This window comes from Lepisosteus platostomus, chromosome 6, assembly GCF_059453375.1.
Source record: "Lepisosteus platostomus isolate fLepPlt1 chromosome 6, fLepPlt1.hap1, whole genome shotgun sequence".
NCBI lineage: Eukaryota > Metazoa > Chordata > Actinopteri > Semionotiformes > Lepisosteidae > Lepisosteus > Lepisosteus platostomus.
In genome coordinates, this window is record NC_142616.1 from 4226254 (window position 1) to 4252916 (window position 26663).

The window sequence follows — 26663 nt, forward strand, 5'->3', positions numbered from 1 at the left end:
TTGTTTTTATACCCTGTTTCTGAACTCTTGATAGGCACTGTTACGACCCCAAGTGTCTAGGGGTAAAGGGCTGTAACATTTAGGATAATGCTTTTGGAAACAGGTGGGTTCTGGTGAGGGACTAGGAAGCGTGATAACAAAGGTGAGTGCAAAAGTGATGATTTTAATTTGAATAAGTGACTGGTAAGACACAATAACACACAGGGGTAAGGAACTAGAGTTGTGCCAAAGGAAAAGAAAATAAACAAAATGAAGCTGGCTAGGAAAATGAGGGAAAGCTAACCTGACTGCAAAAGAAAACCCGAAACACACGGTCTTCAGCGTCTTCAACACCCTAGCTAACCTCCATTGACTACCCAAAACCTTACAAGACAAACGGCACTCATCGTACTAAACTAGTGTTACTAATACAAAAACAACTAAGTGTGTAGAATGTACCCAACAACCTAAACTAACCTTATATACAAAAGTTCACACAAAACAAGTGAACTAGGAATACAAATAAGGGAAAACGAGAGTAATCAACAGGAACAGGGTACAAAAGAACACAAACGTTGAACATGTAACACGTCAGGGCAAGGTAATGGCAAAACAAGGATAAACACACAACCAAACAAAAGTACAAAGAAACCAACAAAACCGAAGCTGTACAAACACAACCAACAAACCAACAAACCAACAAACCAACAAACCAACAAACCAACAAACCAACAAACCAACAAACCAACAAACCCGAAGCAATAACCAAAACCAAACAGGACCGAAGTCAAACAAAAGGCCTCTTCCTTCAGAAAACCTCCATGTTATATAGTGAATAAAATGCACTCTGAATGGCTGAGAAGCTAATTGTCATACAGAGCAGTGGTGTAATAGTGGGCCAATGAGGGAGGGAGAACAATCAAGGGTCAGCAGTGTAGAACATAAATAAAACACACAGATCACACACTGGGACGTAACAGGCACTAAATCATTTACCTAGAACTTAATTAACAAAGGTAAACTTTATTTTTATTATTGCTTTGATCACCCCTGAATCTCAGCAAACATCTCTTTGTTTTGTTGAAGCTCCTGAGAACTGGAAACTGTTGACAATAATAATAATAATAATAATAATAATTACTTACATTTATATAGCACTTTTCTGGACACTCCACTCAAAGCTCTTTACAGGTAAAGGGGACTCCCCTCCACCACCACCAGTGTGTCCCCCCCACCTAAATGATGCAATGGCAGCCATAGTTCACCAGAACGCTCATCACACATCAGCTATCAGTGGGGAGGAGAGGAGAGTGATGTAGCCAGTTCAGAGATGGGGATTATTAGGAGGCCATGTTTGGTAAAGGCCAGAAGGAAATTTGGCCAGGACACCTGGGTAACACCCCTACTCTTTTCGTGAAATGCCCTGGGATTTTTAATGACCACAGAGAGTCAGGACCTCAGTTTTACGTCTCATCCAAAGGACAGCACAGTGTCCCTGTCACTATACTGGGGCATAAGGACCACACAGACCACAGGGTGAGCGCCCCCTGCTGGCCCCACTAACACCTCTTCCAGCAGCAACCTTTGTATTTCCCAGGAGGTCTCCCATCCAGGTACTGACCAGGCTCACACCTGCTGAGGTCCAGTGGGTTACCAGTTGTGAGTTGCAGGGTGATTTGGCTGCTGGCCATATAGCCATCTGTAACCTATTGCATCTAGATTTCTCAGTAGTTACTTACAATAGTTGTGACAATGTGCTCTTTTCCTCTTTGTGACTGTGTAGTGTACAGCAGTAACACAGTCAGAGTGTCCCTCAGTCCTCAAAGGACAGATGTGTTCTTGCACACAGTGCAAAGCAAGTACATCACTCATAGGAATTAAATTGATATCAACTGGTTGGGATAACAATTGAATTCTCGAGCTGTAATGCAGTGAAGTTGAATACTCATCCAAACTCTGGGGATTCAGATCTCCTGCAGGCACAAAGAACAGTGGCAGGCTGGTTGCTGTGTCCAATCGGCGCTCTCTGGCTCGGTGCCAAGCAGTGCTCGGTGTGGCTTGCGACGTGCTCACTGAAGACTCGCTAGTTAGTGCTGGCGGAACTAGCAGAGTTTGTGCACAGGAGAAGAGTGACTGTGGGTCCCAGCAGGTCAGGAAGAGGACCGGTTCGTTCCTGATGAAGCGATCGTTCTGAATAGTGATTCAGCTGTCCACAGTTCCGACCTGTTCAGGAGGCTTGCTGCTGGTGCTAACCTCGGGTGGATCTTCTGGTTACTCTCTGGCAACCTCCACTCTCGACTCTTAGAACAAAGGAAAATCCTGCACTCGGACACACTGGCTGTTACATGGTGGTCCGGGCTGAGTCTCAGGATGTTTTGGAGGTGCTCTGAGGCTGAATGCCCTGCGCTTGGGAACTGTGTTCCCTTGGGAACTGTTCTGCCCTTCCCAACTGTCCTGCCCTGTGGGCCGTCCTGCCCTTTGGAACCGTTTTACGAACTGTTCTGTGCTCTGTGTTGCCTGTTTTTACCTGGAGGCACTGTAGGTTGTTCATTGGTTAAAAGCTTCCTGGGCATCAGAGACCCACGTGGGGTTAATCTGCCAGTTCCTGATTGGCTGATGATGAGTAACCATGCACTCTGACCTTAGGGTCGTAAACCAACTTTAAATAACACTTTCCCTTGAAATCTCAGACTTTTAGGCGCCTCAAATGAGCATTTATTAAGGTGGTTGATAGGTACCAGCTTTGGGAGATGCTCCTTATCAGGACACTCTATCAGCTAGAAAAACCTTAATTGAACCAAATGGAATGGCCTCTCTTTATCACGCACCACTGAGATGAAGGAGAGAGGGACTGGCAAGGGAGCAGAAACCTTATTTCCTGTACTTTAATAAACCTCGCCGCTACAAGTACATTTAAGTCATTAGTAGACTGGAACATATTTTCCTCCAGTATTTGCCTGTACTTTGCTCTGTCCATTATACCTGCAATCCTAACAAGCTCTACAGTCTCTGCTGAGGAGGAGCATCCCCACAGCATGATGCTGCCTCCACCCTGCTTGTCTGCAGAGACAGTGCTGACAGGAGATCTGCTGTGCTGGGTCTGTGTCAGACGTACTGTAACACTCAGCATTTATACAAGAAAGTTGCAATCGGGTCTAATCTAACAACACCTTTTGCCATTTTTTTTTCCCAGAATCACTGAGGTGCTTCATGAAATCTCCATGCAGGATTTTAGACATGTCTTTTTTTAAATCCATTCAAGCCCCACTGTGGAGTGCTGGAATATTGTTGAGCCACAGACAACATCCTCCAGTCTCAGCCACTGTCCTCTAACTTCTCCAGTGTCTGTCGTCCTCACGGTGTGCTCCTTGTCTGTGAGCTCAGTGTGCAGGGACAGTCTGATCCAGGCAATGTCTGGTTCTCTTCTCCGTCTGATTGATCCACTTCACCTCTTAGTGAGGCTTAGACTTTGAAACAGTTTTTTTTATTCCTTTCCCGATCTTTTCTCTTATTTTGACACCTAAATTATGGTCACAGTCCTCAAACAGCTCTCTTCACTACCTTTCCCAGCAGATCTTTATATACGGCAGCTGCTTTGCTGTTTAGAGACACCCCTCAGTCTGCTGGTGTTCAGGCCCAGGGAGCACTTGGGTTCCCCCTGTGCCATCAGGACTCCTCTCTCTCAGCTGTGGGGGGCAGGTACTGTAAGGATGTGTAGTTTAGGACCCTGTGCAGACGGTATAATCCGGAAGTGACTGGAAAAGGGCTACGGGGAAAACACAGTCAGGGAGAGAAGGGATGGCGAACGGGGGGCGGGGCTGATGGTGATCAGGTGCAAGGGGGGAGCGCAGGCGTCCAGGGAACAGTCCAATGTAGGAAATCCGGGCGCAGTCCAAAATCCGAAACCAGGGAATCCATCCAAGACAAGACGATTAAAAGCAGGAACAGAGACATGGAACCAGGAGATTAAAAATGTAGTGACGAGGCCAGGCGCTCCGAGCCCCGGACTCAGCTGGTCTGGACGGTGTCAGGAAGCCTGTGCCCTCAAGCCACGGATGCAGGGTGACTTGATGGTAGGAGGGCCCTCGGGCATCAGTCTTCCAATGCAGAGCCCTGAGCTTCTGGAGCACTGGGTTTAAATTAAGAAACAAGACGGGCAGGGGAACGTGATAATGAACTCAACACAAAAGGGCCAGAGCACCCTCTAGAGGAGGGATGACGATGGTGACAGGTACACTCTACCTCACCCAGCGGTGCTCCACTCCTCCAGGTGCTGACGCCTCCAGTCAGCCCTGGTGCAGCTGGTTGTTCCTTCATCACCATTGAACCTGGCAAAGGAACCAGCACACAGCCCCCCTGTCCAGCACCTGTGAGCCCCTTCTGTTCTCAAGCACCCCTCACTTGCAGAGCCCACAGGCCTGTAAACCTGCCTCATCATCACTAGAGACAAGATCTCTCTACTGGAGCTCTCACACACTCTCCTTCCAGACTGGACTCTGGACAAATCCCTTTTCTCCAAAGAGGTCTTAATTAGTCAGGAGGAGGATAATTCTACACACCTCCTATCCTGACAGCTCCTTTCCCTCACTCAGGATCTCACTGCCTCACAGGCAGGTAATCAGGAGCTGAACTTCTCCTTTAAGAGAGAGAAGAGCCACATCCTGCAGACTGTGGACAAGAAGAGCTGGGCTTCAGCTTGATATACCTGTTTCACAGGAAAGTCCCAGAGCTCCTGCGTTCTTGAACACTGATCTGTGCTTGATCCGCATGATCACAACAACACACCCTGAAGCCACAGCCCAGTTTCCCAGAATCCTCTCCTGCCTCTGTGTGTTACAGCAGGAAGTGAAAGTGAAACTAGTTCATTACTGCGATAAAGAGCAAGCTGATTTTCAAATCTAATCATAAAAAGGCATCAGAGAATCACATATTTCTTTATGAACAATAGAAAGTGGAGCTCAGACCGGTATGATCAGAGTATGCAGCCTGTAAGTATCCTGTCACACACAAGTTAACAGCACAGTGTACTGTAGGGTGAGACCTGTCCTGTAGCAGTCAGACCGTACAAATATTCAAACAACAGATTAATTATTAATGTGTATCTGAAGGTGTATAATATCACAGTTTTCACTGTATTTTCACTGTTATTATTAATGTGAATCTGAAAGTGCATGATATCACTGTTTTCACTGGATTTGCGCCGCATCTGATCTAACAGGTAAACAGTAAATTTCATGGCTCCCGCTGAAGGTTTTTCTTTCACTTTGTGTTTCCTGTAGTTGAATGGCATTTCTCTCTCTCAGAACCACATCTCTGAACACTGCAAAGACAAAAAACTTCGCTCTGAATCTGGATTGTAATTAATACTGTAAACATACTGTTAATATAAAAACAGGTGAGAGTAAATCTGCTTTGTTATTGTCTAGCTGTGTAAGAAGACAAGAAACATGATATATTTCTGAACCTTGTAGATTTAATTCAGTATGATGTGTTTAGTACTGCAGAGATCAATGACAATGTATGTATAGAAAAAGATGAGTGTGAATCTGGTATGTTATTGTCCATCTGTAAAAGGTGACAGTGAGATCAGTCAGATCCAGCAGTGTGTGAGTGAACAGTCAGATCAGGAATGAAGCTGCTGTGTGCTGAAGTGCCAGTGAGATCAGTCAGGTACAGCAGTGTGTGAGTGAACAGTCAGGTCAGGACTGAAGCTGCTGTGTGCTGGAGTGACAGTGAGATCAGTCAGGTACAGCAGTGTGTGAGTGAACAGTCAGGTCAGGACTGAAGCTGCTGTGTGCTGGAGTGACAGTGAGATCAGTCAGGTACAGCAGTGTGTGAGTGAACAGTCAGGTCAGGACTGAAGCTGCTGTGTGCTGGAGTGACAGTGAGATCAGTCAGGTACAGCAGTGTGTGAGTGAACAGTCAGGTCAGGAGTAAGATTGAGAGGAACTTCTCACTGCAGGAAGTACTTTTGCTCTGGACATAGATTTCATTGAAAAGGTTGGCATGATCAGTGCTTCTGTTAATGGGAACATTGCACAGTTACAAGACAGGGTGAGTGTGTATTTCAGTTAAGTTTACTGTCTCCATGTTTTAGAGACATTTAATCTCTGTCGGAGGTTTCCTTTATTTTAAAGATAAAATGAAACTCATAAGTGTGTTTTCCTTCAGAGTGTTTCTTTCTTTCAGAGATGGAGTCTGACCAGTCACAGTGGCTCTTTGTGACTCTGCTGTTTCTCCACCAGTCCTGTGTCTCACGATCAGGTACAGAGAGACTGTTATTGGTGTTTTAATCCATAACCTGACTGGAACCCTTATTTCACACTGATGACTGAAAATTTCAGTAGTTTCCAATAATCAGATTTCTGAAGTTGATAACACAGAATTGTAACTCTTAAAATCTGTTGTTTCATCACTTCTTTCATCTTCGGTAAGAACATTTGGGAGTATTAAGTTATCATAGTAGTGCTGTGAGAGGAAAGGCCTGGAGTTGAAGGTGTGTCATGAGGTGACTGGTTGCCGACCTGTTACTGAGGAGGCTGTACCAGTGTGACAAGAGCAGCCAGAGATTTGTTCTAAATACAGATTTAGTTACAATTTCATAAAGCTCAGAGAAAGAAGCAACAAGACACCAGGAAGCCTTTCTCTTTATTGGAAAGAGAATCACTAGGAGATTATCTTGAAGTGTCCTGGGATTTGAGGAGCTGGAACAGTGAGAAACTGATGGAGATGGAGGTGTTACATAACAAGCAGGGAGAACAAACTTCCTTATTGATGACACAGACAGCTGCAGGTCTATCTGAATGAGGACTGATTGTTTTATCCAAATGTAGCATCAGGAGAAGAGGCCATGACAATCAGTCACAATTTGATTGAGAAGGAAGGTTTATCTGAATAAATGAAGATTGATTGGTTTATCAAGCCCCCAGACAAATAACCATGATAATCAGACACAGGAGGAAGACTATACAGGAGGGGAGAGAGAGGAAAAGGACCTGAGGACCAGGGTGCTGAGAACCAGTGACCTTGATAACAGACTCTGAAGGAGATGACAGGAGCTGAGTTTATACAGATGCAGCCATTCAAAGTGTGCGGTACAGACACGTACCGCAGGTAATTGGCTGCGGTATCGCGTATCATGACGCAATATGACGCGGTTTGTGATTGGTTGACCGACAGGGGCACTCGTGGTCCGTTGGTCTGTCGTAGAAAGACTTACTGTAAACGTCTTTACTGGGCCCGTTGTAGATATTGAATTTTACCACTGAAGGGAAATCTTAGTAGCTGAGCATAAAAAGAATAGGAGCATACTGTAACGCGTGTGGAGGCCATAAACGATATTAATTTTGGAACATAAACATACAGTATATAGCTGGTCTTGGTACTTTAAAGAAAAAAATACACACCAGTATTCCATTTCTCCCTAAACATTTTAACCTTCGAAGTCTTTAACTAACGTGATACCGGAGTCAACAAGCATACTTTTAGAATTTGATTAAAAGGGAATATAATATGGAATCGCGTATCTAAAGAATTTAATAACGGTATTCGTGTGCTGCGACAGGGCTGTGTAGGGCTGTTTCGCCTGCCTGTTCATGCGAGCTGTCTTGTAGCCTACTGGTCTAGGTGTGTGACTAATAACACACAGGTTGAGTGTTCGAATTCAGCTGGTCCTGGGCTTTTCTTTTAACAAACATTTCTTCGAAAAAATAAAATAGCGATATTATGGACAATCAATTGACTTTTATATTTCAAAATATCGCAACATGATCAATATTTGCGATATTTTGAACATATCTTCCCTTCTGACAGCGGTTCCTGCTTCTATTGTGTGTGTGTGTGCAACAGTACATTTTTATAGAGAAATGGAGGCTGGACAGTATGCGTTACAATATAAACATTTATATTGATTTAAATCGTGTTCTGATTTAAATCGCAAACGTGTGTTTAATTATGTGTTTTTTAATCATAATCAGGCTAATGCATTTCTACATTTTCTGTATGAACCAGCTTAGAGGTTCATACAGAAAGACAGCTTGTGTTTAAATTGAGTGTAAGGTAATTTATGCTTCTAAAGTCATGGTCAGCATTTATTATTGTACTGTGCTGTAAACTTTTTCTGTGCCTAGTCACATTATTTTATAGCGTTTTTATTGCGTTATTAAGTCCGGTGGCGCTGTGTGTTAGTTTCCTGACTCCCATGTCACATGGTCTGTGATTGAATCCCATGGAACTATGACTTTATTTTTTAACAAACATTTCTTTGAAAAGATGAAACGTTTCCCTTGGTCAGAGATTAAATAAAACCTCACTCGCACCAAACAAATGTATATTTCTAAATATCACGACATGATCGAATTTAAGTCTTTTTAATAACAATGAATAGTCACCTATGCGTTACAAAATATACATTTATATTGATTTGAATCGCGTTTTGATTTAAATCGTAAACGCGTGTTTAAATATATGTGTTTAAAGGCGATATACTGTATAAAAGCGCTGATTCCTATGGAGTGTGTCCCGCCGGGGATTCAAAAAGATTATTTTAAATAGGCTGATAAAGCTTAGACTACTGTAACTGTATTCTAGCCTGTATTACAACAGAACATTGGACAATGCGACGTAAATTGCAAAAATGCACTTGGAATCTGTCCAAGCCCTCCTACAAAAATTATTTAAACTGCGACACTGATCATTCATCTCTAAATAAACTTTATTTTATATAGCGTTTTAAGTGAATAGGTTATTAGATTGCTCATAAACCTAATCGCTTTTTCTACATAAACACAGCGTGATTGCTCTCTGAAAATGCTTTTCCTTTATTTTTACAGTAGGCTCAGATTTGAACTATAGATCGTATTATTATAAACTTTCTTGGAAAAATGTATTTTATGTAAACCATGTTTGCTATTAATTCATTTAGGGCTAAAATACGTTCATTGTCTTCCAATCGAGTCGAGTTGACATTGGAAGCCTGCCACACCCGGACTGTTAAACCAACGCATTAGCACGTCAAAGCCCATTGAGGGTATTGAGCCAGTATTGGCTTTAGTATTCCCCCCCTCTCCTGTCACGATATTAGTTCCCCCTCCTTAAGGGTGCTCCAGCCCTATCACTCAAGACTTTATTCCATGCACCTGCGCCCTATTCCCGTTCCCCCTTAAAAGCCAGGCGCTGACGCTCATCCGGGCTCTGCATCTGATTTCCATATCGTGCGAGTCCGGGACCAGGAAGCACCTGGTCCCGTTAAGGTTTTAACCTCGGTTCCCGTTCCTGTTCCCCGTCCGCCGGTTCCGACCCGGCCTTCGTGGTTTTAATTCTTTGTTCTGATGGATCTCCTGGTTTTGGACTTTCTCGTGTGTTTTTGGATATTCCCTAGGACTACTCTCTTGGATTGTTCGCCTCGGCCACACCTCCCCCGTGCACCAGCGCACCTTGGACACGCCCCCTTGTCTTCAGCCCCGTTTTCCTGCATGATGTTTCCCCAGTGTTTTCCCCACTCCGTCGGACTGTGTCGTCCGCATAGGGTCCGGAAAGAACTGTTCGTTACATCTCCCCTCAATTCAATTCAATTCAAGGTGTTTTATTTGCATGACAGATGGGCAGTACAAGCAGTGTTGGGTATGTATATTGTAACGCTTACGGCAGACAGGCACTGTGTAAGAGCCGGCGCACCAGAGCAGCGCACCGAGGGAGCGTCTGCATTTATAACTTAGTTTTTAAAATTAGTCAAGCAATATGAAGCATCTCCTTTTACTTTTAAGTCCCTTAAATACATTGAGCACAGCTTTCTCACCACTTAAGATTACTTTTGATACCATCCTTACACAAAGCAGAAGGGAGATCTTAGTGCCTGAGCATAAAAAGAATAGGAGCATACTGCAACGCGTGTGAAGTCCATAAACAATATTAATTTTGGAACTTAAACATACAGTATATGGCTGATCTCGGTACTTTAAAGAAAACATAAACACCAGTATTCCATTTGTCCATAAACATTTTAAGGATCGAAGTCTTTAACTAACGCGATACCGGAGTCAACAAGCATACTTTTAGAATTTGATTAAAAGGGAATATAATATGGAATCGCGTATCTCAAGAAATTAATAACGATATAATTATATTCATGTTGTAAAAGAACTGCAACGGACATAAAAACTCCCTTGCTTTTAACAGAGCATTCCATAAGTTCTAACTATGAAAATGCCAGGTGAAAGGATTTGTAAAAATATTTTGTTAAAGCAAGTCAGTTTTTTCCGCAACACATAAAAGACATTTTTCCAAGAAAGTTTAGCCTTTGTCACTAATGGAACCACTAAATAAAGACATAAATATAGAAATCTTAAGATTTGTTTTATTTAATGTTGGTAGCAGGATGAACTGTCAGAGTGTATATTTTGTTGCAGAGTTGCTGCAAGATGTTAACAGTGAAAAAGGTATTTAGAAATGAGTTATTTCAAGATGTAAATTTTCAGAATAATTGCAAATCTAGCAGGATAGAGAAAGCACAGAAAACTGGCAGTCAGATTGATCAGATTAGTATGAAAAGTCATTTAGCAAAGGGAATGAGAAGAGTGACAAACTAGTATACTTTAGATCTTTTTTTCTGAACCAGTGAAAATCTGATCATGTTTCCCTATAACAATAATAAAAAACTTTATTTGATATATCACCATTAAAGGTGGCATTTCAAAGCAATACAGTAGATGTAAAAACAGATAAAAGGACCACAGATTACAAAGTAAATGCATATAAGAAAGACAAGCAGTTAGAGGTGCTACCAAAATTAGAAAATGAAGCAGATACAGACACTAAGTCTTCTGAAAAGAAAGGTTCTGAGGTTAGATTTAAACTGGCCCTGGTGTGTGTGTGTTTGTGTCTGTCTGTCCTGTGATGGACTGGCGCTATGTCCAGGGTGTATTCTGCCTTGTGTCCATCGCTTACTAGGATAGGCTCCAAATCCTCTGTACTGGATAAAGAGATTAGAAATGGATGGAAGTAAAGGCACTGTGTGGATGGAACTATACACAGTGTTAGAAACCCACTATGAAATGGCAGCATCTCACTGAGAATTAAACATTTTATAGTGCTGGCTTAAGGAAACAGCCTTTCCACCTCTCTTGCACATCAGTATCCATACCTAGTTATTTAAACAAATTGCCTTAATTATAAACATCTTAATATGCTGGCTCTGTGGATCCGCATCAGCTATGTTTGCCCATTCCTTCAATTCATGTGCATCCAACACACAGTTCAACACTAGCAACTACACAAAATCTAAAATATGAGCTCTACTTGCCACTTACAATACCAACAGTACCAGCTAACTTTAGTAGTGACATTTTCATGGATCTTTTTAACAATAAAATTTACAACATCAGACTTCAGACACAATTAAACAGGCCTCAAAACAGTCTGGTACAAACATTTTCAGCATGGAATAAACCTTTACTTTAATGGTATAAACCTTAAATGGATTCATATTCTCAATAAGATTTGGTGCTCAGTAACATGACTTAGAAAATGACAGAAGACATACAGATGCAGCCTTCAAAATGGGTGAGGTATTTCGCGGCATACCCCGGTGGGCGTGTCGCGGTATCACGCGGTATCACGCAGTTCACGTGGTGTCACGTGGTTAACTATCCGGCGTCGCCTTGTAACACCGCCAGGGGGAGCTTAACCTCTCATGTACAGCATTTGAGCCTTTAATTTTGAACTGTGTATTACAGCATGTTAATCATCAGTCATTAAAATGTTGGTATATTTTATGAAAGCAAGATTGCTCAGTTGGACAAAAGTACACAACCTACCTTTATCAGAAATATTTATGCATCAAAGCCTTTACTGAAGATATTACTAATAGTATTAATAATGGATGACTTTGGACAAGCTGTATACTCAAAGTATAATTTTTTTAGCACATTTGTACAAGCACTTGGAATCTGTCCAAGCCATACTTTGTCAGGCATTTTGTTTTACTTCAACGGGCATAAAAACTCCCTTGCTTTTAACAGGGCGTTTCATAATTTCTAACTATGAAAATGATTTAAAATGCGACACTTATCATTCAACTAGAGCTTAAAATATCACAAGGATCCTCAAGAGCACAGCAAAGAGTGTATTAAAAGACACTTGTAATTATCAACGCTTTCTTTTCTGTATACCAGATTTTATGGAACCACTTCAGAGGGGTGTCAGCCAGTCAGATTCCAGGAATCGGCACTTTAAAGGAAAAATACACACCGGTTTTCCATTTCTCCCTAATGATTTTAAGCATCGAAGTATTTAACTAGCATGTGAAATAGCGTGTGAAAAAGTGGTAGTTTTAAGCTTTTCTGCTAATATAATATGGAATCGCATATCTAAAGAATTTAATTACGGTATTCGTGTGCTGCGACAGGGCTGTGTAGGGCTGTTTCGCCTGCCTGTTCATGCGAGCTGTCTTGTAGCCTACTGGTCTATGTGTGTAACTACCAACTGGCAGGTTGTGTGTTCGAATCCAGCTGGTGCTGGACTTTTCTTTTAACAGACATTTCTTCGAAAAAATAGAATAGCGATATTATGGACAATCAATTGACTTTTATATTTCAAAATATCGCAACATGATCGATTCTAAGTCATTTTTGACAACGGTCCCTGCTTCTGCTTCCTGCTTCTATTGTGTGTGTGTGTGTGTGCAACTGAGTAATTTTTTATAGAGAAATGGAGGCTGGACAGTATGCGTTACAATATAAACATTTATATTGATTTAAATCGTGTTCTGATTTAAATCGCAAACGCATGTTTAATTATATGTGTTTTTTAATCATAATCAGGCTAATGCAACATAAATTGATACAGTATCTTTGTCTAAGTATCTTAATAAACTTTCAGCATAGCTTTCTGTCACGATATTAGTTCCCCCTCCTTAAGGGTGCTCCAGCCCTTTTACTTAAGACTTTATTCTCTGCACCTGATTTCCATATCGTGCGAGTAATTTTTGTAGGAGGGCTTGGACAGATTCCAAGTGCATTTTTGCAATTTACGTTGCATTGTCCAATGTTCTGTTGTAATACAGTTTAGAATACAGTTACAGTAGTCTAAGCTTTATCAGCCTATTTAAAATAATTTTTTTGAATCCCCGGAGGAACACACTCCATAGGAATCAGCGCTTTTATACAGTATATCGCCTTTAAACACATATATTTAAACACGCGTTTACGATTTACGATTTAAATCAAAACGCTATTCAAATCAATATAAATGTATATTTTGTAACGCATAGGTGACTATTCATTGTTATTAAAAAGACTTAAATTTGATCATGTTGTGATATTTAGAAATATAAATTTGTTTGGTGCGAGTGAGGTTTTATTTAATCTCTGACCAAGGGAAACGTTTCATTTTTTCAAAGAAATGTTTGTTAAAAAATAAAGTCATAGTTCCATGGGATTCAATCACAGACCATGTGACATGGGAGTCAGGAAACTAACACACAGCGCCACTGGATTTAATAACACAATAAAAACGCTATAAAATAATGTGACTGGGCACAGAAAAAGTTTACAGCACAGTACAATAATAAATGCTGACCATGACTTTAGAAGCATAAATTACCTTACACTCAATTTAAACACAAGCTGTCTTTCTGTATGAACCTCTAAGCTGTTTCATACAGAAAATGTAGAAATGCATTAGCCTGATTATGATTTCCCTGGAGGTCTCCCATCTAGGTACTCACACCTGCTTAGCTTCAGTGGGGTGCCAGTTTTGAGTTGCAGGGTGATATGGCTGCTGGCTGGTCTACTAGTAACTCATAGCCATTCACAACAGCTGTTCACAAAGCACTTCAGTGTTCTGCCAGGCTTTTGTGGTGAAATAGAATAGAATGAATATGAGTCATACCCCTGTACTTCCAAAGCAATTAATTTATCCAAAGTTTATGGATACGGTTGAACATTACACATAACAATTCACACAGCTTGCTGGGTAGGGATTTTGCCTATTAGCAGAATTTCTTGACACTTCAGCAAGAAGATTAGGTCACAAGCAAGGATGTGCCTGTGTCTTTTTTCAGGCCACAACATGTAACATTGAACAAAAGTCTTCAATCTTCAATTTCTCTAGTATATGTCCAGAAGTTAAATTTTGGAGGAATTTCATTGAAATAAAATAATCTCAATACTCTACATTAGAAAGCTAATTTCTCCAAATGCAGAAGACTGATGTGTCCTTTAATGTGAAAACATTTGTTTTGTACTGTACCCATCTTCAAAATAAAATCTCATACTTCTGACAAAAATGATAAGCAGTTACAGTAGCTTTATACTGTACCTTGTATTGTCTGCAGCAGCAATTTCAGTGAACCATCTGCCGCCATATCATATCTCGTGCTTCATGCATGAAACACACATTTGCATGTTACCTCAAACTCACATGCTCAACCATTTAAATCTCTCATAAATTCATCCAGGCTTTCACCTGCTCAAAGGAAAAAAAAAGTTGTGACAGATAACTAAAAGCAACAAACCCTTGCAAGGTTATTAAACACTTTATAATTTTAAAGTGCACAATCTCTGAAGTTCCCTTTAACTTCACAATAACCTATAGTCATTACAGAGTGTGGAACGGTCCTGGTACTGCCCTGATATAATACTGAGCATTCCTATCAAACAGAATTACCAACTGTCTGCCTGGTTTTTGTGCACTTGCTAGTTTCCAATAAATAAATATATAAAACTATTGTTTATAGATTTGAGAGAACAAGTGTAGGTTTTAATGATATACAGTATGTGTATGTGAGAATTTTTATATGCTGTACACAATCCTTTGCCAGTAATTAATAATAAATTATTGTTATAGTTCTGTCACTTGCAAAAGTGAAAGTTGAAAAAGATGTCTGGCACTTGTGTGAAGTACTTACAGTATGAGTGTAGTACAATGTCTGAGGTAGGCATGAATGACTCAGCCATGGTGTTACCAAATTATGGAATTTGTTTTGTTCTTAAAGGGTCGCTTTCATAAAGATTTGTTGCAGATGAAGAGCTCTTCCTTGCTCAGAAAGACAGGAGCGGTAAACTATGAGCTCTACTTGCCACTTACAATACCAACAGTACCAGCTAACTTTAGTAGTGACATTTTCATGGATCTTTTTAACAATAAAATTTACAACATCAGACTTCAGACACAATTAAACAGGCCTCAAAAAAGTCTGGTACAAACATTTTCAGCATGGAATAAACCTTTACTTTAATGGTATAAACCTTAAATGGATTCATATTCTCAATAAGATTTGGTGCTCAGTAACATGACTTATAAAAATGACAGAAGACATACGTATCATGCTTATCCTTCTATTTTTCATAATCGTAAACTCCTTAAGGCAGTTACATTTTCTCTGTTCTGACCTGGAGTTACAGAGAAATTTAAATTCTAATAAGAGATTTGTAATGAGGAAAGTCATACCAATCACTCATACCAGGATTTGCAATTACAATACAAATACTTTCTTTCTGTATGTGTTTATTTTGCAGTTTGAGTGTATGGCATTCCTTTGGGGGTCTATACTCCAAGGCATGACTTTTTTATGGGAACATGACATTTTTTTAAAGTCTTTTAATGCAAGCTTCATTTAAACCCTTAGCAGTGGTTACTGTCTGGAGCAGGTACTTGAATGGCACAGATTCATTGAAATGATTCAATTTCTTTTGAAAATATTTGGGATAATACATATTCCAGAAATCATAGCCGTTGAATTATCCAGAAATTAATTTCTCTCAGGGTGTATTTAACCCCTCATGGATGGCATTGTATGAAATGAGTTTGTAGTTCCCCATTTGCCTCTATTATGAGATGCTGTGGACACTATTTTATACATTTTAGGAGTGTCCATAGGAAGGTATGTTCTAGAAAGAGTGAACTTCTGTTTTGCCATTATTTTTCATAGGGACATTACATGTTTACACTTGGTGCTCCTACTAGAGGAGAGGATATGATTAATCTAGGCTTATCACAGAAACTGAAACACATCTGGTTGGTGAGTCTACTGTGGGTAAAATGTTACTGGTACCGCATGTTGTAAAGCTCAGTATTTTCTCTCTTGGCCTGACTTTTTTAATGTCTGAGTGTTAGAATCCATGTTGTTGCTGGTAAGGGAACGGTAGGTGCTGTGATTGACACAGTCAAAGCCTTGTACAGAGATACCATTGTAGCTGTTTGACAGTATTTTAGATGCCCTTAGTTAAAAGCATGGGAGGAAGTACTGCCAAGGGGAGGGGGGGAGCAAGGATTTTTTCTTTGAGTTTGTGAGGTTATTTTTTGTTATATTGTGTTTCAGAAAGCAAGAAAATAAAATGTACTGTATGATAAAAAGAGAAAGAGCTGGAGTAGATCCTCAGATCAGTTTGCTACCAGCAATCAAACAAAAAAAATGGAAAAAATTGTCTCCTCCTGATTGGAACCTTTCTTACTGTCTTATAATTTATCAGGCTACCTTTTAATTTCCACTGAGAGAAGGAAGTCACTTGTCATACAGCTATTTTATTCTTCATTGCACAATATGCTCTAAGTTAGCAAATGAAACATGAACACTTATTGAAATAAATCAAGAATACGATTAACATGAATGTATAAACATCCAAACTATACTTTATCACATTTAATTATTGGGTTAGCTTTTTATTGAGCCAAAATGTTATAAATGTGTGAACGTCTGTAAAATGGAAATATTTATATTTTTCTCTTTTCTGTTACCTGCCTGACAGCATTTTGTATGCCATTCTGTATATTACTGGAAAATATTAGACCCAACCTAAAGAATTCATGGGGGTAGTGGGACACAGTACTGCAAAGAGTCTCCTAAAGGGACAGAGCTATTAGTACTTATGTGTTTGAGTCTGGAGAATATAGTAAACTCTAAACATTAAGGGAATGCATGGAATCAGAAAATATAAATTGCATAGTACACAATACTTAACTGGTTTTATTCTAGGAAAGCAGACAAGACTGAGTCATGGGACTCAGAGGATCCAAGGCTAGACTGAGTATAATAGGCTTCGGGCTTCTATTGTGACATCTACTGTAAATTACAGAAATGTTAAAAGTAAACAAAATAAAGTAACTAAAATGTGGTCTGAAATCACCCCTTTAGACACCCCTTTTACTTCACTGGTGTCAGATATGAAAGGCAATAGTCTCCCGTTCTGTCTGCTGTGTGTTGCAGCAGAGGGACTCCCTGCAGCTGAAAGGGGCAGAGTAACTTGCATGCCCTCTAGTACAGTTTACACATGCACGACTTTAAAAGCTAGCAAGACAGGTTTCGATTCACATTAGCTGGCGAGCCTTGTTAAAAAAACGAATGATAATGTAACATGTCACTGTTCATGAACAAAGTTATACTGAGATTTCCTAAGATACGCGATTAAAAAATAAATAAATAAAAATTTGAATCTCCTGCGGAACACATTCCATAAGAATCAGCGGTTTTACAGTATATATCGCCTTTAAAGGTGGCTTCTCAAAATGCTTTACGGGATAAAAACAACCAGAACAGCAGCAACAACAATATTGTATTTCATTGCACTTTGAAAACCAAGTAATAACTTAACTATACAGTACATGCAAACGTTTCGTATGTTGCTGTCGTGAATGCCTGCGTACCCATAAGTATCTTATTTGCCTTCAGTCTGTCTAAAGTATCTCTGTCCCACTACCCCCCTCTCTCCCTCAATTCAATTCAATTCAAGGTGTTTTATTTGCATGACAGATGGGTACAATTCTTGTTGGGAATGTATACTTTGATATTTACACCCGGCGCGGCACCGAGGGAGCGTCTGCATTTATAACTTTTTTAAATTAGTCAAGCAATATGAAGCATCTCCTTTTACTTTTAAGTCCCTTAAATACATTGAGCACAGCTTTCTCACCATCCTTACACAAAGCAGAAACTTTCCGATGACTCACAGTACAAGTGGAAAGATTACAGATTTTAATCATCTTTAATTTTGTCTTTAATTTTGCCTGTGGAGTGTATCTTATTAAGCTTTAAATTGCATTTTGAGCGCGGTTTTTGACTCTTTTTAAATTGCATTTTGGGCGCGGACAGCACATACAAGGGTTAATGAACTGCGCCAAGAAATTTAAAATAGTATTCTTTAGGTGTGAGGGTAGGTTTGGACCGCAGCAGGCATAATCAGCAAACCAGGAAAACAAAGAACAGGACAGGTGAGATGTGTATCCAGAAAGCGAGTGATCAGAAAAAGGAAATGGAAAACGCAGAAAAAGGAAACGCTTTACAGGATAAAAACAATAACAACAGTAGTGGCTGGGCAAACGATTTTTTTTATCGAAATACAAATTGAGATACTGTATAATGATGTGCATGAACAAAGGTATACTGCAATTTTCCTTAGATACGCGATTAATGCTTCGTAGGAGGAGGCGGTCTTTTCCTCTTGTCTAACAGTCTGTCCACAAACAAAACATTCCTGTTAGACAAGAGGAATTGAAAAAAAACAATTTTGTCTATGAAAACCGGTGTGTGTGTGTCTCCCTGCTGGATGTCCCTCTCACAAACTGCTGAATGAATAAAATAATTTTATTGAAAACGCGTTTGCGATTGTCTGGTATTTAATTTGGTCCCTTTTAACTGTTTTTCGATCTACTGTATTGCTTTGAGATGCCACTTTTAAAGGCGATATGTAAAATAAAGTTTTTTATTATTGTTATAGAGAAACATGATCAGATTTTCCCTGGTTCAGAAAAAAGATCTAAAGTGCTACACAGAACTTTCTTAATTCGATGTATTTAAAGCAGTGAACTACTGTAGGTGTCACATAACATTCAGAAATTAAATAACGTATTTGACAAATAAAAATGATTATAATCTAATCCTTCCACGTTTGATCCCAACATCCCAAGAAATATAAATCTTGAAGGGTAGAAAGCTATGCTGAAAGTTTATTAAGATACTTAGAAGACAAAGATACTGTATCAATTTATGTTGCATTAGCCTGATTATGATTAAAAAACACATAATTAAACACGCGTTTGCGATTTAAATCAGAACACGATTTAAATCAATATAAATGTTTATATTGTAACGCATACTGTCCAGCCTCCATTTCTCTATAAAAATTTACTCAGTTGCACACACACACACAATAGAAGCAGGAAGCAGAAGCAGGGACCATTGTCAAAAATGACTTAGAATCGATCATGTTGCGATATTTTGAAATATAAAAGTCAATTGATTGTCCATAATATCGCTATTCTATTTTTTCGAAGAAATGTTTGTTAAAAGAAAAGTCCAGCACCAGCTGGATTCAAACACACAACCTGCCAGTTGGTAGTTACACACATAGACCAGTAGGCTACAAGACAGCTCGCATGAACAGGCAGGCGAAACAGCCCTACACAGCCCTGTCGCAGCACACGAATACCGTTATTAAATTTTTTAGATACGCGATTCCATATTATATTAGCAGAAAAGCTTAAAGCTACCACTTTTTCACACGCTATTTCACATGCTAGTTAAATACTTCGATGCTTAAAATCGTTAGGGAGAAATGGAATACCGGTGTGTATTTTTCCTTTAAAGTGCCGATTCCTGGAATCTGACTGGCTGACACCCCTCTGAAGTGGTTCCATAAAATCTGGTATACGGAAAAGAAAGCGTTGATAAATACAAGTGTCTTTTAATACACTCTTTGCTGTGCTCTTGAGGATCCTTGTGATATTTTAAGCTCTAATTGAATGATAAGTGTCGCATTTTAAATCATTTTCGTAGATAGAAATTATGAAACGCCCTGTTAAAAGCAAGGACGTTTTTATGCCCATTGAAGTAAAACAAAATGCCTGACAAAGTATGGCTTGGACAGATTCCAAGTGTTTGTACAAATGTGCTAAAGAAATTATACTTTGAGTATACAGCTTGTCCAAAGTCATCCATTATTAATACTATTAGTAATATCTTCAGTAAAGGCTTTGATGCATAAATATTTCTGATAAAGGTGGGTTGTGTACTTTTGTCCAACTGAGCAATCTTGCTTTCATAAAATATACCAACATTTTAATGACTGATGATTAACATGCTGTAATACACAGTTCAAAATTAAAGGCTCGAATGCTGTACATGAGAGGTTAAGCTCCCCCTGGCGGTGTTACAAGGCGACGCCGGATAGTTAACCATGTGACACCACGTGAACTGCGTGATACCGCGTGGTACCGCGACACGCCCACCGGGGTATGCCGCGAAATACCTCACCCATTTTGAATGGCTGCATCTGTAGAAAGCTGAAGGTGTGTGGGAGATGACTGAAACACATCTTATAAGACTGACAGCCCATTCGAGATTTCCAAAGATAACTGCCAGATAACTTTACTTTCCAATTTGAAGTGAGGATTACATGGTGATGTTATGAGATATCTAAAGAGATGAGATCTCGACAGTGCACATGGAAACACAAGAACAATTTTCATCATATTGACAGGAGGATTACATGCTGATGTAATCTAATGAGATGAGATCTAGACAATGCTCATGGATGCTTTTTCTCAAGGAATGATTTTCATCAAATTGTTGAGTTGACCCAGCAAAGACAAGAGTGACAAGAGTTGTGCCACACCTAGTGGAAAAAGCAGTAGAAAGATGTAACTGAATGCAGTCAAGCTTACTGGTGAAGGAAGGAGACAGAAATCTTCTGAACTGAGGAATTCCAAGAAATTCAGTGATTGCAGGAGGAACAGATGTTTTATCCACAGTGAGCTGAACTCCTGTTTTTGAAATGGAGATCAAGAAGATAAGGATCTTGACACACTGGGAACAGTGAGGTTCAGTACAAGAGCAGACAGAGGCTGCAGTGAGCTTTTCTGGATTGGGAGGAGCCAGTAGAGTGAATGAGGAGACAGACCAGATTCATGTCTGCACCTTGTTTAATGTGCCCTTGCAGTAAGAGGGGAACAGGAGGCAGGATGAGCATCAAGGCAGGAGGCAGGATGAGCATCAAGACATGTAGGGAGTGTAGGGAGAGGAGGGGCGTTCCAGAGGAATGAGTCCTTGGAATGAGGAGCTGTGAATTTGGAGCAGAGGATTATGAGACTTGAGGGAGCTGGAAAATGTGGACTACCATTAAGCTGTGTCGGACTTCAGGGAACAGGAGAGAGAGAGAAGATATGATTGGATGCCTGCTTACTGTTTACAGGTAGGACTGAACATATTGAGCAAGTTAGAATATATACAGTAGGAATGAACCAGACAGAATGTCATAAAGGAAGGAGGCAGGAGGGCAAGAGCAGGAAAAGGAGGAGTTAGGTTATAATATGGGGAAGACAGCTGAGAAGGAATGGTGCTGTGACTGGATGATAGCAGACAGAGGGAAGGATGTGTGACACTGAAGGCAGGTGGCTGCAGGAAGACACCACTGGATCAGGGTTCCAGATTTCTGCTCTCAGGTCTTGGGTTTCTGGATTCAGATTCTTTCATTTGTAAGGTGTTCAAAATATATACAAAATTAAAAAATTTAAAATACAAATAACATTAATGATATTAAATTTTCTCACCCCACACAAATCCCCAATAGTGTCCAAGTCTTGATCTCAGCACCCCTAAACTAGGTCAATCAGCTGCACTGGAGCCCCATGTGACCAGACTGACTGTGTCAGCAGCAGCACTGGGAGGTTTTAACACATCACCAGGACACACAGTGGAGACACAGACTCTGAACTTTCACATCTGAGCCTGGTGCTGTGAGAGTGCAGGACAGTGATGAGCACTGATGGGCTGAACAGTCTGTTCTTGTCATCAGCCTTTCTTCTGCTCATGATGTTGTGTGTCAGTCTGGGATCAATGTCCTCCACTTAGTCACTCTGTCATCAGAACCCTGAGCAGCTGTGGGATGAGCTGACAGACTCAGGGAAAGTGTCAATCATGGCCAAGTCACACTGCTGACCTGAGAGCTGCTTCACTCTCTCTGCCAGTCTGTGCCTCAGTGTGGGAGTTAATGTTGACTACATCAGGTACTCATCACTTACAGAGGGAGTCCTGGAGTGACCCAAACCACACAGGACAACATGTGGTTGTTAAACATGGGGAGATGTTACAACTGACATTTGTTGAAGGAGACTGACTAGATCTTGCCTGTAGTTTATCTCCATTCTGGATTATGTGTCTAGATATTGCAGAATATCTTAATTTGTGTTTTAAAAAACTGAATAAAACCATGAATCATTCAGGTCCATGACTACAATCCATGTCCCCTATTTATTTGTGGGTTCAAATTGTGTATGAAGTATTGAACCCCAGAGTAACCTGACTGGATCTTGCCTGTTGTTTATCAGATGTATTAATCAACAGCTTAATCTGGGTTCTGTATGTGAAGTGTTTCAGTATATAAAGGACCAGAAAGCAGAAAGAGACACAGATAAAGAGCCTGCAGAGTAACAGACCCTCAGTGAACATAGTCGCAGCTCTTCTATCAGTGAGTGAAGCTGAGGATCTGAGGGTCCTGGGTGAGAGATCCAGACCCCAGTTTTGGAAACACTGGTGTGAAGAAGAGGAGCAGATGGTGAGATGAGACTCACTGATCTTCAGTGCTCCTCAGTCACATGTGGGTCTGAATCAGTGATGGGCTGTTTGTAGAAAACACTGTGTGTCACTGAGCTGCTCTGCTTTATTCTCCCAGTGATGAGTCTACAGTTTGTCTCAGAGTGTTTGTCTGTGTTGAGGATGAAGACTCATGTCAGCTGTGCTCTTTCTCTTTCAGAGTGGTTTCAGGTTCGAGGTCCAGCTGCTCCTGTGTTTGTTTTCCCTGGTGAAGACGCTGTCCTGCCCTGTTCCCTCTCACCAGACATCAGTGCTGAAGACCTACAGATCAGGTGGTTTAGAGAGGATTACAATGACCCTGTTTGTTTGTTTAAATCGGGCCAGTATTACTTTGAAAGACAGAACCCAGCCTACAGGGACAGGGCTGGTCTATTCCTGCAGGAGCTCCACAGAGGCAATGTGTCTTTAATGCTGAGAGATGTGAGACGCTCTGACCGTGGACAGTACACATGCTTGGTAGGGTCTGAACAGATGGATGATGAAGCTGTTATTGACCTGGGTGTGAGAGGTGAGTGTCTTTCTCCCAGAATTACATTTGTGGTAAATCACTGATCACTTCAATGGGCAGTAAAAATGAGCAATTACACATGATGAGTTATGATACATAAAACAATGAATTAACAGAACTGATATATTGAGCTCAGCTGTTCTTAGTCAAGAGAACTCATAATTTCAGTCAAGTCCAAATTGACATGTATGTTAAATATAAATATAATACGTAGTCAATTTGAAAGATTTTTCCATACATTTTAGAGGTGTGACTGTCTATATTTCTCTCCCATAGAGAAACTCCCACATATCAGGATTGGTGTTTGGCAAAAAAGATAACTTTACATTCTGTTAATACCTACAAATTTAATACAGGTTTTATTTTTACACAATAACACTGGTTATTTCATTCACATCAAATCACAGTGAGAACAGTTATAGACATATTGTAACACATTGAAATCACAGCAGCAAACTGATTCCTTAATAATGACAGACTTCAGACGGCTGGTTTTTCAATCCCAGTGTGTTTCCATATAGGACGTTTCTAAAAGCCATCAAGTTTCACATGGATCACAGTAAATAAAAGAACTCAGAGTGGTGTGAAGATCCACACTACACCACACAACACAGTATAACACTACACTATACCACACAGTATAACACTACACTACACACCTGTCACAATGTGTATAATCTGGAAGTGACTGGAATAAGACTTCCAGGGAAACAGCAGGAGCAGGACGGGAAAACAGACGGGGGGGCTGTGATCTGGTGCTCAGGGGGGCGTGACGGCTGTGATCTGGTGCTCAGGGGGGCGTGACGGCTGTGATCTGGTGCTCAGGGGGCGTGAGGGCTGTGATCTGGTGTTCAGGGGGCACGAGGGCTGTGATCTGGTGCTCAGGGGGCGTGAGGGCTGTGATCTGGTGCTCAGGGGGCGTGACGGCTGTGATCTGGTGCTCAGGGGGCGTGAGGGCTGTGATCTGGTGTTCAGGGGGCACGAGGGCTGTGATCTGGTGCTCAGGGGGGCGTGACGGCTGTGATCTGGTGCTCAGGGGGCGTGAGGGCTGTGATCTGGTGCTCAGGGGGCGTGACGGCTGTGATCTGGTGCTCAGGGGGCGTGAGGGCTGTGATCTGGTGCTCAGGGGGCGTGACGGCTGTGATCTGGTGCTCAGGGGGCGTGAGGGCTGTGATCTGGTGCGCGGGGGGGGGGGGGGGGGGGGGTGGCACAGGCGAACAAGTCCAGTGGGAATCCAAAATGGAAAAACAGGGCGCAACCCAAAGTCCAGGTAACAGGGAGATCCAATCCGAGACCGGACTAACAAGGTTAAAATCTGGAGTGGAATCCGGAACAGGACAGGAAGTTAAAACAGACTGACGAGGACAGGCGCTCCGAGCCCCGGACTGGTCTGGGTCAGGGTGCTTGTCGGAAGACTAAAGCCCTCAAGCCGCGGACGCAGGACGACTTGATGCTCGGCGGGTCTCCGGGCGTCCGTCTTCCAGTGCAGAGCTGGGAATAGCCAGAGCGCCCAGCTTAAATAAGGAGACAAAACAGGGGGCAGGTGCACGTACTCAACTAAAATACAAAAGGGCCGGAGCGCTCTTAACAATAGGGATGAGGATCGTGACATCACCTCAGTCTGCACAGGCAGGGGCATCAGAGAGCACTGAGGTTTTTCTGTTGTGATGTCAGCTGAGTTCTCCCTTTAACACACTCAGTGTAAATACCGTACAACACAACACTGCAAAAAACAACACTATACTACACACTCACCCAGTCTGCACAGGCAAACAGGGACTTTAGAAAGCACTGACATACCTGTTGTGATGTTTTAGCAGTCCTGACATTAACGCACTCAGTGTGACAACAGCACTACACAACACAGTACAACACTGCACTACACAACCCCAGTGTACACAGACAGGGACATTAGAGAGCACTGAGGTTCCTGTGTTGTGATCAGTCCACACATTAACACACTCTGTGTCTCAGCTACTGTCAACTCCATTATTTCACAACACAGCAGAACACAACTCAACACAGCACATCACAATGCACCACAGCACTACACAACACGATACAGAACACTACATAACTCAACAAAGCATATTACAAATGTACACAACTCAAAACTGCACAACACAATGGAATAATACATTACATAGTGCTTCGAAAAACAACACACATCTACTCTACGAAGAGAGCACGGCAAAATAAAACACAGCAAACACATCTCTCAGCAGGTGCTACTGAGCCCCCTCTCCTACACACAGACAGCACTGATACTTCAACTCTTCAGTTCATGTGCTGATAAATCAACTGTTGTCCTGAATGCAGAAGCAGTATTGAAAATTTTAAAACCTGACAGAGAAACAACTTTAAACTGTAGATTGCAAACGTGTCTTTATCATTGCTGCATGTGTTCTGAAATCAAAGCACTAAGACAGCTACATTTACTCCTGTGTGCTTTTATCAGCTGTGAAGCGTCTCCTGTTGTGTTGAACCCACAGCCCTGGGCTCCCAGCCCTCAGTGTCTCTCCATTCCCCTGGAGGAGATCAGGCCCAGCTGCTGTGCAGATCAGAGGGCTGGTTCCCTCAACCTGCAGTGATCTGGACAGACAGGGATGGAAACGAGGTGACATCACAGCCCCCCACAGTGGACACGGACAGTCAGGGGCTCCTCAGTGTCAGCAGCTCCATCCCAGTCAAACAGGAGTCCAACATCTTCTCCTGCCTGGTGAGAAGTGCTCTTCCTGAGCCAGACTGGGGATCTCAGCTCCACATACCCAGTGAGTATTAAACACGAACACTGGAGCTCACCTGTAACACAGCTGAGGTATAACACACACCCAGGATATAACACACCTGGGACACTGAACACAACCTGCACTAGGAAACTATTATCATCACTCAAAGGTTAATACTCTGCTGTGTAATGCTCTAGTAATTCATATTCATGAATTAATGACAAGTATTGAATGTGTCTACGTGTTAATTTATTAAGGTAATAAAGTGTTAATTCATCCTGAAAATTTAAGATTAAAATGTATTCAATCTGATTATTGTCTATGCAGCCTGTAAGCGTGATACTTAGGGGATAATGCAGTTAACTTTATTGTTGTTTAAAACAGTTTGCATTACACAAGCAGCCATCTAGACACGGGGTGTCAGGTTTACTGTGGTGTCATGGACTCCAGCGCATTGCTTTCTTATTTTTTTAAATATTCTGATGCAGGACTGCACTTATCTGTAAACTCCTAGGTGGTGCTCTTAATCCTTAAAATACCACTGTGTGGTGTGGCTGTCAGAATTGTTAATGTTATTTTTAAATTATTAATCCATTATTGCTTTCCTGTGCTGTTCATATTGCATAACACTGAACACTGTACTAGCAACAGCTTCATCAAGTACAATATTTATGCACTACTCCAAATACGATACTATATGTCACAATACTGTATAACACTAATAGAATGATCATTTTTTAATTACATGCTGTATACAGAATTTTGTAATTCTGCATAAAATCATTGAGAAAACAATTTTATTTAATTTTTTTAGAAGTATCTGAATGACTTTGCTGCGTACCATCAGAATCATTGTTACTGGTAC

General features: G+C 41.1%; 1 protein-coding gene and 1 long non-coding RNA gene across 5 annotated transcripts in view; one reads left to right on the top strand and one right to left on the bottom strand.

Moving 5' to 3' along the window:
- Positions 1-26663, top strand: part of LOC148659660 (butyrophilin subfamily 1 member A1-like) — a 179114-nt gene that overhangs the window by 143660 nt on the left and 8791 nt on the right. The window contains exons 1-5 of one of the 4 annotated variants that reach the window (XM_088637478.1): positions 4798-4967; positions 5259-5374; positions 6153-6243; positions 22722-23069; positions 25562-25840. The exons of 1 other annotated variant lie outside the window; for it this stretch is intronic. In XM_088637478.1, coding sequence (XP_088493604.1) covers positions 6171-6243; positions 22722-23069; positions 25562-25840 — 700 coding nt within the window. In that variant the 5' untranslated portion in view covers positions 4798-4967; positions 5259-5374; positions 6153-6170. Of the gene's footprint in view, positions 1-4797; positions 4968-5258; positions 5375-6152; positions 6244-22721; positions 23070-25561; positions 25841-26663 lie in introns of those variants that run through there. 2 more of the 4 variants (XM_088637477.1, XM_088637479.1) reach the window with 2 other exon arrangements.
- LOC148659667 (uncharacterized) lies at positions 987-4321 on the bottom strand. The gene is made up of 2 exons (XR_015939764.1): positions 4222-4321; positions 987-4100 (listed from the first exon to the last, which is right to left on the bottom strand). It is a non-coding gene; the product is annotated as an uncharacterized LOC148659667 (long non-coding RNA).